At 39.1% G+C, this 12,185-nt stretch overlaps 1 protein-coding gene across 5 annotated transcripts in view; it reads right to left on the bottom strand.

The window, feature by feature from the left end:
* Positions 1 to 12,185, bottom strand: part of RC3H1 (ring finger and CCCH-type domains 1) — a 53,821-nt gene that overhangs the window by 13,160 nt on the left and 28,476 nt on the right. For all 5 annotated transcript variants that reach the window (XM_032192609.1, XM_032192608.1, XM_032192607.1 and 2 more), the window contains exons 3-9: positions 10,672 to 10,792; positions 9,113 to 9,352; positions 7,905 to 8,080; positions 6,787 to 6,987; positions 5,445 to 5,577; positions 3,362 to 3,480; positions 1,355 to 1,467 (exon numbers count right to left, since the gene is read on the bottom strand). In XM_032192609.1, coding sequence (XP_032048500.1) covers positions 1,355 to 1,467; positions 3,362 to 3,480; positions 5,445 to 5,577; positions 6,787 to 6,987; positions 7,905 to 8,080; positions 9,113 to 9,352; positions 10,672 to 10,792 — 1,103 coding nt within the window. The remainder of the gene's footprint in view (positions 1 to 1,354; positions 1,468 to 3,361; positions 3,481 to 5,444; positions 5,578 to 6,786; positions 6,988 to 7,904; positions 8,081 to 9,112; positions 9,353 to 10,671; positions 10,793 to 12,185) is intronic.

Here is a 12,185-nt window from a genome sequence, read left to right on the forward strand (position 1 = left end):
ACACATTCAGATCAAAAGTGACAGGAAGAGCTCATACAGTATTTTATATAATAAAATGCTTTGAAAGAAACCAAGTTGTACAGTGCTGCCCTCTGGATTCTTTTGAACAAATTTATGAATGTTTGCTGCAGTGTGTGAGGGACAAATTTCTTGTAACACCAAAAAATTAACCTATGCAAACAGGGTCTTCATCCCTTGCCAAGAAGGGGAATCAGCTGCTTTTTAAGCAGGTCTAGATTATAATTTGCAATCTAAGGCATTACCACATACTACCCTATAACATCTCTTGTAAAATTAAAGCTAATATATATATAACATATATATATAATACATATATATGTTATATTATATATATATAGGATCTACATAGCAACAGCAATTTTCTCCCCCAAAAAAGCATTTCAGATTTTCTCCCATGCATATTGTACATACCAAGTATTTCTAAAAGGAAAACAATTAATGTAATATTTGCTCAAAGGAATTAAGCATAGATAAGAGACACAAGGAAGAATCAGAACTCAAAGTACTCCAACCACCTACAGAAACCACCACAACCTGAAGCAGAACATTCACCTTGCTTCACCCCAGGACAACATTACTACTACAGCAAACAATCCAGTCTGGATAAATTAGGCCTCCTCCACCCGCAAACCTGATGAACTGTCTTTCTTGACATACGCGACTAGTTTGGTGGTGAGAATACTGACTCACCACCCTTGATAACCACCCAAAACGGCACTACCATTCTCCATTTTCTTAATACTATGACAAAAGGGAAAAATTAAATAAAATAAATAAATAAAACAACTGTTTCTGCACATGTATCAAAGTCCTATTCTCTGAGATTTTGAATAACCGCTTTTGTCATTCTAAAACCATGTGCGCTGCTCTTTTTTCTTCCTATTTTGCCTATGCATTACATGCTATACAGCTAGTGAACTGCTGTATCAGTATTTCCAGTTTTAGACTTTAAGAAATCTACCAGTATCATCCTCTCTCTCACACCCAATTAAAAAGCCAGGATGAAAATCATAAAGGACTGACCACAATAGATGCAATCTAGTAGTATTTTAAGCCACACTTATGAGATAATGAACAAAGAAAGCCTACCCCCAACATCTCTAACACTTCTTGTGGAAATGTCAAATTTTCAAGCTGCTGTTGTATAAAGCAAAATATTTCATATTTGAGAATAAACAGCTCCAAAACCTAACAGGTGACTGTTGTAAAATTTTCATGTTATTTCTTGCCAATGTAATAGATAAGCAATGCTTCCTCTCCTCATTCCTAGATATGATTAAAAAAAAAAAAAAACTCCTAAGGATAAGGCGAAGCAAATGATTTGTACACTTACTTTTCTAGCTCTTCCTGTGAATGTGCAAAGGTGCAGCTGGCTCCTCGGGGGCATCCTCCTCTCTGTTTCATGTCTCGGCACATGTATGTCTTGTACTTGCTGTGCTGAGGAGGCTGGCAAGGTTAAAAAAACACAAGGAATATACCAGATGTAACAGCACTTAACCAAGAACTCAAGACATCCTTTTATTAAGAGAGAGGCACAACTGCTGAATATTCCTTCAATTTAAACATTCCAAAGGGTATCTAATGTGAAGCAACTGGAGCAGTATTGATGTTTGGTTGTTCAACAGAACATTAAAAGAATAGTTGTTTTGACAACTAAGGCACTATCACACTTTTAAAACTTGTTTATTCATTCCTGGATCTTGACTGGAACATAGTTTTAAGTTTCTGGAAACAGTTCAGTGAACAAAACTGATACAGACTGGAGAAAGATAATACCATGCTTAATCAGAAATTGCCAAATATTGATCAGGCTTTGTAGTAGACGGAAAATAAACGCACTTTGGTCAGTTACTTTTCCATTGCTTTCTGTTAGCTCAAAAACAGCACTGAATTATCCCTTTGATCTCTAAGAGTTAAACTTCACCAAGACACTTTGTGTCCTCCTTCGGACTAGAAGTCTCTTGATTACCTCTAATAATTATTTTTAGTAATAAATGTTGAGGATTCAGTCTTACTCCTACACAGATCATCAGGATATAGGCTGTCTTATAGATTCCTGTTAGTTTAAAAATATACAGTGCCTCGCTGCAATCTCACCATCTGCATGTATGCCTGTTTTCCAATCTTTAAATCAATTTTGACAGAAGGCCTGAGGTGGTCTTGAAGTTATTGAAATGCACAAAATTAAATCAGTTGGAGGCAGAAATATTCCATATCAGACTTCTCACCAAGGAAAAGGTCTGTAAAAGTAGACTCTTGCTTTGTGAGAAACTCAGCCAGAAGATGCAAATCTGTAAGAAGTCATCTGCAGACTGTTCTTTTTTTTTTTCTCTTGCTATCTACTACAGTGAAAAAGGATTTAGGCAGAATGTATGTGAGCTGCACAGCCCTCTGCTGGCCACTGTTGCTAGCCAGCAAAACTCTGCCCCAAACTCAGCATACATCCCCCTTCCCACCTGGAGGTTGTGTGTTCCTTTACGAGCATATGCCAGGTCTAGGCAATGGCCCCTCCAGAACAAAAACCTTCATTGTTTTTCCCACCCTGATTTCCACTTGTGTATTCCTACTGCCTTTCCTCTTGCCAGTAACTGTGCTCATTAGACATCTGAGTGAATGCAAAAAGGTAGAAGAGCTGAAATAATTTACTTTGATTTTTCTTCCCCCTTGTCCTAAGAGAATCTTTCTACCTGTTCAGCTCCCTGAACCAGCTCTCCAGGAGGCTGAGTGCCAAGACAGAGAGGGAATGGGAACATATGACAAGCAGCTTTGTCTTTCTGCAGCATCTAGCATTTAGATCAACTTAGCTATACAACAAAATGAGATCAAAGGAACATGTGGTAAGATGTAATTGTGAGATAAGCTAGTATGTATTTGGCAACATCAATTTCTGAAACAATAGCAAAAAAATGGTTTAGAAACCCAGATGGTTCCTTCACATGAAGTCTTCCTAAATCTTTAAACTTTATACACCATTAAATACAGGTGTAAGATTCTTTTCATTAACAGAGCGACTTGGCTGAAATGTGTCATTAAAAACAAGAAAATTCCCACAGATCACAGTGTGAGGCACCCCAGCTCCTCCTCCCCACCCTCTAATGAGGAGTGTTAATTCATATCCCTATTCTTGTAGCTTGATCAGATTGTTTTCTTTTCGTCTTAGTGAGCTGTGCAAATCCATGTTTTTTTTTTTTTTTTTTTTTTAAATATGAAAGAGTAGCAACATTCTCAACCTGCTCCCTGTGAAACCAAATCTCTCCAGGTGGCACTAACAAACATCTGCTATTAGAAAGAGCCAGATAAGATTTACGAGTAAGCTTTTCTTGTATGATTTGGCTTTTACCTGTTGCTGATCTGTTCCTTTCTTGCTGTGATTCTGGATATAATCAACTAAGCCATGAACAACCGTCCTCACGGCAACCAGTCCATTTTCCAGTTGTTCCCATGTTGGAGGTGGAGCATCTATAGCATCGACAGGAAACAGAGAATATATATATAGGAAGAAAAAGAAAGTCAGAAGGATTTTCTAAAACCAGGTTTACTAAGAAACCACCAATATCATATTTTTTTTGTTGCTTCTGATAAAGCTTCACAAACGTCATTGAACAAGGATTAAGCACTTTAATTCAGAGATACGTACCACGTAATGAATAAAGGTATGTATAGAGTCAAGATTGAACCACACATAATATCAAACGGGCCACTCTATCAGCCATTTATTACCATGTCAAATCTCCTTTTACAAGAGCTTTCATATTCCAAAGACCTCCAGAGAAAATGCCTTGTACAAAATCTCCATGTAATGGATAATCTGTCTCAAAATCCCACTTCACAAATTAGGCAAGATTATTCTGTATAAATGCCATCATCACTTGCCTAGATCATGCAGTCACTGAACAGCAACCAAAATTGTTGTATCCCACATGGAAACATGTCACAAGGCTAGTATATGCAGCAGAGCATCTAACACAAAGCAGTGCAAATAAATTTCAGGCTTAATTCTAGAGGGGTACTTGCTCTATCTAGCTGACTGACACACTTGTCTAACCATTTAATCTGTTCCAGCAGGTGACACTCCCACTGGGTGCTGACACACTCTGCTGCAATACACAGGACCTCCAAGTGTTTCTCTAAGCGCCTTTCAAGATCTTTAACAGAATTATGTTCCGCTCACAAGTACATGACACTTGCAGAGGAGCTGCAATGTACCTATAGAACAGCAGGGAAGCAACTCAATAGCACAGCAGAGCAATGACTTCAAAATCAGACTTCCCTACTGAAACTTCCGGCAAGGCTATTAGTGATTCCACTTTCCTTACCACTCTTTGGCTAACAAATTGCTAGTACGCACTGTTTTGTCTCTGGCTAGTTACAATATGAACGATTTGGGAAGAAAGTACTGCCTTGCCTTTAACTGTGAAGTACAACTGTGAGAAAACTTTGTTTCTCACATAACTGGTCCTCATTTGAAAGGTCAGTTTATTTGCTTAAACAGACAGAAACTAAGAACTATGACTCCTGATGTCACAGTTTAGGCATTAACACACTTGATTAGTTTTGGTTTTAACAAAAATTAATGGGTATAAAACTTCAACTACAGCACTATCCCTTCCATCCCTACTCCCTCAGGGGGTCCATACTCATATTGCTACTGACTTTTCCAACACTTTCCATCTCTCTTCTGTCAACGTCTTGGATTTTATTTACCCTTTATGCTCTTTCCAGCTTAATTTCCCCTTCCCAGACCATTGTTCACACTTCTACAGAATTCTAAATCAACAAGGAAAACAATAAATTCCTTAGCATAACACACCTGTCTCATTAAGACCAATTCTTGCCCAGCTTCTGTCTTTTCTGTAATTCCTTTCTTAAGGAATATCCCCAGTTTGTAAATAAATTTGCTCTGGTAAAGAACTGGAGAGGAAAAAAACTCAGACTGGTAGCTAAGGCTTTGCATTACGGGCTCTAATGATAATCCTGTTGCTTTGCAAATCTGGTTTCCAACAGCAGCATGTGTAATAAACAGGGAAAAGGATAAGAGTAAGACTGCTGCCAGTCTCTCCAGTTAGAATTGCCTAATATAAGGCACACACCATGTAATCTCACAGAATTGTATGTATCCAATATCCTCATTCATGCTCACCTAGTGCTGTCAAACAAAGAAGATACCTTCTGAGAAGTTGTAAAATTATTCCTGACACTCTTGAATTTATTTTAGCTTCAAAATAGTTTTTTCACACAAATCACTGCTGTTCCCAGGCTGGTTATAAATACCATTTGAGAATCTTAAGTTTGAGTTACAGAAGATGTCTCCTACCACTTGAGAAACAATTTTTTAAACCGTTAACACTTTAAAGGCTCTTCTTGCTAAACCAAACGTGGTGGTTTCTTTTGGTCCCCCAGCCCTGCAAAACATCTAGACTGACCTGGACTGGGATCAATATTTGCCAGGAGCTCAAGGTGAGGTCGAAGACGATTCAGGTTAGCTGGATCTCCAGTCCTCTGAAGAGCAATAGTTAATTCCTGAACACTCTGTGCAAACGAGGCTGGGGTCTGCAACTTAAAAAAATTATAATAATTAACTTTCTACAGGCAAAGCAATCCTCAGCGTTTCTAATGGTTGCTCCACAAGATCACAGAGCTGCCTTACAAAACTGGACTATTTTTTAACTCACACAAGCTGACTTCAGCACCTTGTATTAAATTCCTTCTATGGTATTATGAACACACCCTTTTTTGACATTAGATATTGAAACGCAGTCCTAAATAGACAAAACAAGCTGGCATTACTTCTAGCAATGTAACCTGTCTTTTCTGTGTTGTACTAGCACCCAGAAAGAAATGCAGATATTAGAAAACATTTAAGTAAGATTTCTGAACAGTCTGGTATCTCCAATCCCTGAACCAACAGCACTGCATCCTGGTTTACACCAAATGCAGATGACAGTAAAGAGCAAGATGGTAGAAGGAAAAAGATTACTAGCATCCCCGCATATTAAGTATTGAAAAATATCGTAACTCTACCTAGAGCCTTCATATGTCCTCTGTCAGAACACCTGAAAATGTGGGCAAATATATGAATACGTAGCAGTCCTTGGAGCCAATCCTCCTGAATGGCAACCCAAAGCGATCATTTCACAGCTTTTGTAACTGTTCAAAGCATTACAGTTCAGTTCTTCCCAGCTAATTTAGGCACTTTTACGTGTTGCCTAACATCTGGGGGGAAATCCCCTAATTTAAACGTTTAGGGAACATTTTAAACGTTTTAGGGAACACAGGACAAATGTTCCCTCTAACCAAAATGAGGTATGAGCATTTCCAAATGCTAAGTCATTGTATTTAAGAAACATGTTTCAACATCTCTTATTTCATTCACGTACAGACTAGGAGACTGATTTTCTTCCAACTTATTGGCTAGCTCCCTGCCTGAAAACGTGAACCATTAACCTCTCCTGCCACGTTCACAGTTATCATATGTTCACAAAGGACACCTCCCAGCTAGCCCCGGTGCAGCTAACCCCTGTGGCTTCTCACTTGCTGACAGAGGTAAAGAAGAAAGAGATAGCAAGATGGCAGAGGGAGCAAGATTCACTAGGTTACAGTTATAATTATTCAAGCCATAACAGGTTTTGAAATAATACAGCAAATGATTAATGGGTGAGTACACCTGGGTACAATGCGTGTATATATCAAGCATTCAAATTACAAGCATATAAACCTAAAACAGTTGCAAGGAAGATAAAGTGGGCTGGTCTTAGGTGGCTTTACCTTATCAATGATAGACTGCATGTGGGATTTGTGAGATTGGTCTCCGTATAACAGGGAGGACCACTGATCTGGTGCAATGCGTAAACCTGCTTCCATAGCAATTTGAACAATCTGGGAATCATGTTCCCTTCTCAGAGCTTCGTAAGTCCGAAATTCCTCCTTCAATTGCATCAGGGAGGAATCCTCATCACGCTTTGTCACCTAGTGGGGAGAAACAAGCCAAATACAATTAAACAGGGTAAGAAGATGTAAAGTCCAAGGCAAGAGAAATTGTTAGCCAGCAAGTAAATTCTTCCTCCCAAATGAAACCGAACTACGATAGTATGCAGCCAACACCACCAGTGGTTCCTACTAAAATAACACTTGTCCACTTCTCGGTGGTTGCGGTTAATATCAAATATAGTTTACTCAGAATCTGACCCAAACATTGGTGGCAGTATCAGACTTCATAAACAACTTGACAGCCTCTAGACTTTACTTCTCAAACCAGGGTATTTTGTTTGTATTGCACATTTTTGTTTTAGGGTATCAGTACCAGCAACAAAGCATTTTTCTAATTTAACAAGAGTGAAAGACATTGAAGTAGAGCACCTAGGAATGGACCATTAAATAGTGTAAAGCACCATAAACAGCTTAAATTCACTTTATTACAATTCTGGTACTCCAGTGCCTTGCATTTCTTTCTATCCATATCACCATTCAATTAACAGAACTGGAGATTTTCCAGCTTTAAGACTCTTCTAAGGAGATAAGCCACACCGACTTACATACAGGTTTTGTTACTGTGCATCTATTAAGCCTGGACAACACCCAAACTTAGATTTACAGCTTAAACTTCCAATTTCAGCCTACACTGCCACCACAGATGTAGGAGAAAGAACTCTCTAAACACATTCCGGACTTGATTAGGAATACTTCTTATAACCATACATATTTTTAGACACAATCAATAGTACAGGACAACGAAAACTGAAAATGAAGAACAAAAATGTGCATTTGTACACATTTTTGTATGTTTAAATGTGTACTGAAATGAATTTTAAATTGAGACATCTTTTTGCTATATAAAGAAATATTTCCCTGCATTATGAAGTCTCCAGGCAGGATCTTCTTCATACCTTGAAGCATGAGGCTCTGTAAAGAAGCTGGACAACGTGCCCAATGCTAGTTTTAGAAGCCTGAGGAAATCGTGGCTCCAGTCTCTGAACCACAAAGAGAACCAAGACCTTCCGTGACAACGCAGATCCATCTTCCAGAGCTAGCAGAACCAGCTTTAAAGCCTCCTCTTGCATGGCTGGAGGGAAAACAATGAGAAGAGAAAGATGAGAGAAGACCAAGGAAGATATCAGCATTGTTTCATGTTTCCCTACAAGTAAGGGTGGGAGACCAGGTACAAGCCACACACGTGTACTTCCAGATTACCAGACTGTGACTGCAGAAATATTTTCTTTTATTATTATTACTTTTTTTTTTTTTTTTTTGCTTTATTCTTTTTTGGGTATCAGATGATAGGAAGACTTCTTCATTCCTGTCTGTATCTCTGTTCTAGTATAAGTTTTTGAAGTGCATTATCCCCACACCTTTCCCAGCACAGAATGCTGCCATACTGAGGCACAACAAGGCTGCTTCCTGGGCAGGTAAAAGTAATTAGTGTCCCCACAAATATATTAGGCGATGTACCACTAAGTATTTGACTAGATAACAAGCCTCTTTGATCCTTGCAGCAGTGCATAAGTTAGCATCCCAAGGTTACTCTTCCTTTATCTATTTCAGTGGTTAAAAAAAAAAACAACAAACACTTCTGTTTTAAGCAACTGGCTTCCTATTTCACAGCATTCTTTTTTGTTGGTACTCAGAAAGTTAACTCTACATGTTCAGTAACCAGACTTTTTTTTTTAAAGCAAATTTGATTTAGTGTTCTATGGAAAAGAATTTAGATTTCTAAATACGTAACTTAAAAAAAAAAAAAAAAAAAAAAAGACTTGACACACCCATACTCTATGGGTACCAGATCTCTTCTACACAACTCTAGAAGGGTCTTGCCTCTCCAAAGGACAGCTGAGAGACTATTTTCTATTTTATTTTATCACAAGAACAAAAGAACACAGAGCAGTCAGAATTTTACAGATTTGCAAAAGCACTAAAAAAGCGAAAAGTCCATGACAACATCCTAATAGCTATATCATTAATTCTGAAGACCTACTATTATAAAATCAGGCCAGTGCCCAATAAAAATCACTCGGACAATTTCAGTCACAGTTTCTTAGTCCTTCCTAATTCTGAATTGCTTCTAGTACACAAGCAGTACTACATGTGTGTTACCTACCTGGGCCAAGAAACTGGCACCCCCTGGCTCTCACTGCAGCCCAAAGGTTAGAAGAAAGTTGCTGAGGATTTTGATGCTGAAGAATGAGCTCTGTGACTGTTCTTTCACCAAGTGACCGTGCAGCACGCATAGCTCTGATCCGTCCTTCTTCCTCCACTAGCTGGCAGTGAACTAGTGTCACAAGTTTCCTTTGCATAGGACGACTTAGAACGCTCTGAGTAGTACTGTTAAGACCCACACCTTCAAAATAAAACAAAGCAGAAAAAATATCAGCTACCTCTTAACTCCTCCTCTTGTGCCAGCCTTCAGCTGCCGTGCTGGAGAAATGCAAAACTAGTTCTCCTGATGTCCACTTGTTAAACAGAACACCTCAGAGAAGGGATATCATCACTTCGTTTTTGTCAGTTTGTTTCACCCAGCATTACAAGCTGACAGCTCCATGCAGTCAGCCTTCCCACAGATTGATGTTTTTGTCTCTGTGACTGCTTTGGCTGTCTAAGATGTTACAAATTCTCCCCCCATGTAGGAAGTCTGCTCTGAACCTTCCCCGATGGATTCTCAGGTGTCTCCTCAAGGACAGGATCATGCTGTAGCCCTTCCCTTATTTGTGGGCTTCAGGGATCACTGTCTTCTTTAACCACCTGTCCATTTTCAGACGTAGAGTATCTTACCTATATTTGAGATCGATGCTGCTTTGACCTACCCAAACTAAACTGGTATGACCCAAACACTTTTGAGCTCACGTGAACAAATACATTCACAGATGTTCTGGGAACCACTGAGAGCAGGGTAAGAAACAAGTCACCAGACACAGAGCTACCTCGCTGAGCTTGTTCTGCAGCACGGGCCACGTTCATTAGGGCACTACTACTCAAGAGTGGTTACGGTACTACTGTTGTGCTGTACAAGTTAGAAAAGCTTGAGAGAACTTTTTGTAAAAGTCTAGTTTTGGAAACCTGACACCCATATTGCTCACCTCTCCTATTTCATTGGCTTCTACATCTAGGAAGGGTTGGCAGGTTTTCCAAGTCCACCATACGCAAGGTAGGTAAAATACATACTCTGGAACTCAGTTCAATTTTGTTACTTTAGAATTACTCAGACAATCCTGCACTTGTATATAATCTTATATATCAAAGTATTACTTGTTTCTCTTGTAGGTCCTATATCCAGTAGTTCTCTTGTTTCAGTTGATTCTTCTGCTACAAACATGCTGCACTACAGTTATCTCAAAGCAAAGCAGAAGTCAAACCATGATTTTTAGCTTTATCTAGTTTACTGAGGTGAATTCAACTAAGTTTGTCTCAACTTACTGTACCATGGCCAAATGTGCCTCAGCATTTTCTAGGCGTTATTTTTGACTTAAGGACTTAGAATTTATTTTCCCCAAATGAAGACATAACCCTAATGCCTAGGAAAGTGTTTTCAACCACCAGTCATTTTTAAACTAGATCTGTATCAATTTTTCCCCTAATAGACTAACTAGTCATTTGGACAGTTTGCTATGCACGTTACGTGTTTCCATATTTCATTTTGAAAGGAAACCATGTAGGAATTACCTCTTGCGCTGCTGAGTGGTTTGAGGTACAATGCTAATTCTTCCACACATTTCTTGCCCTCCTCATAATGCTTGGTATCTTCAGCTCCACTACATAAAGTAATTGGCTGCTGCTCAGGAACCTGAGAAGAGATGACGTACGTTTATGACAAATATGCATAAATAACAGGCAGTCATACTTACAAATGCCACATGAAACTAGTTAATATCAAGCATTTCCTGTTTTGTTCTTCTTCTCAGTGTTTTTCTACATTAGTAAGCATTTTTTTCCAGCTTGTTTAGTGAACAAATGGCAAAAAAAAACTATCAGTTAAACGGAAGATTAAACTAGGCAGAAAATTTATGGTTGTATCAGACTTTTTATTTAGTGGCTGACAGGAAATAGAAGCATAACAAGAGATATATTAGCATGAGAAACTTAGCATTCTTTGCTACTATAAATTTTTGTTAAAGTCACATGAATATTGAGACATCTCTAGAGCTGGCTGACCAAATATAGAACAGATCAGACAAACTCTAGCTTGCAAGAACATGCAGATTCACATCTAGGGCCTCACAGCTCTGATACCATCCAGGGCTAAGTGATCTGAGCTGTGTAGGTGGGAGAAATACCAAGCAGCAGATGCACTAGGCCACCCTTGCAGTGTATTCTGCCCAGGCCCAGTCAAGCAAGCAAAAAGACCACGTTACCCTGCATAGTACGAAGGAATACAAACTGCAGGTACCAATCTGGCAGCACAGGACAGTTACAGGCTTGATTTTATTTTTATTATGTTTTGGCTATGGCATTTATTCCTTCATCCAGGCATTCACCAGAAAACAATCATTTTTGAAGGGATGTTGAATCCCACCCCCTGCAGGTGTTTTTTTTTCCTCCTCCAATTTCAATTCCTACAGCTTTAACAAATCTGGGGGTGCAGCACAGCACCGTAGACAAACACTACTACTCAGCAATCAACTCAACAACTACAGGGTAGCATAAAGAACAGGAATTTTTCAGAAGACTAAACACAGGCACTTTTTGCGTATGCTACTGAAGTGCAAATAGATCTCAGACTGACTTCCACCATTTCCAAGTCAATCACTACAACATAATGCTAATCCTATGCAGCTGCTCACCCGAGCCTCAACCTGGAAGCACAAGTCTTCAATGCTTGAGCTGCAGACTGCTACGGACCCGTTAACCTTCACACATAAGTACCCCAGCCATGTCAAGAGTAACATTACAATGGCAGCAGTGAATAGAAGCCGTGAACTGATATAAACGTACCTCACCACAACCGTGGACAGGAGTTTTCCTATTAATTTTAACAGAAATCATGTTCCAGTGACATGATCACGCTTCTACAGGCCTACATGCTGAGTTGGGGGGAAATTCTCATTCTGACAGGCCTCAGAGAAAGCAGGGTTACTACTTGCATAACTCCTGCTTTGAAAGTCAGCAACAAAAAAAGCCTCCCAGTGCAAAACACAAGCTGCAACAATTACAAGAGTTGATACCACTCCAGAAACAAG

The sequence above is a fragment of the Aythya fuligula genome, chromosome 8 (assembly GCF_009819795.1).
Source record: "Aythya fuligula isolate bAytFul2 chromosome 8, bAytFul2.pri, whole genome shotgun sequence".
Taxonomy (NCBI): Eukaryota; Metazoa; Chordata; class Aves; order Anseriformes; family Anatidae; genus Aythya; species Aythya fuligula.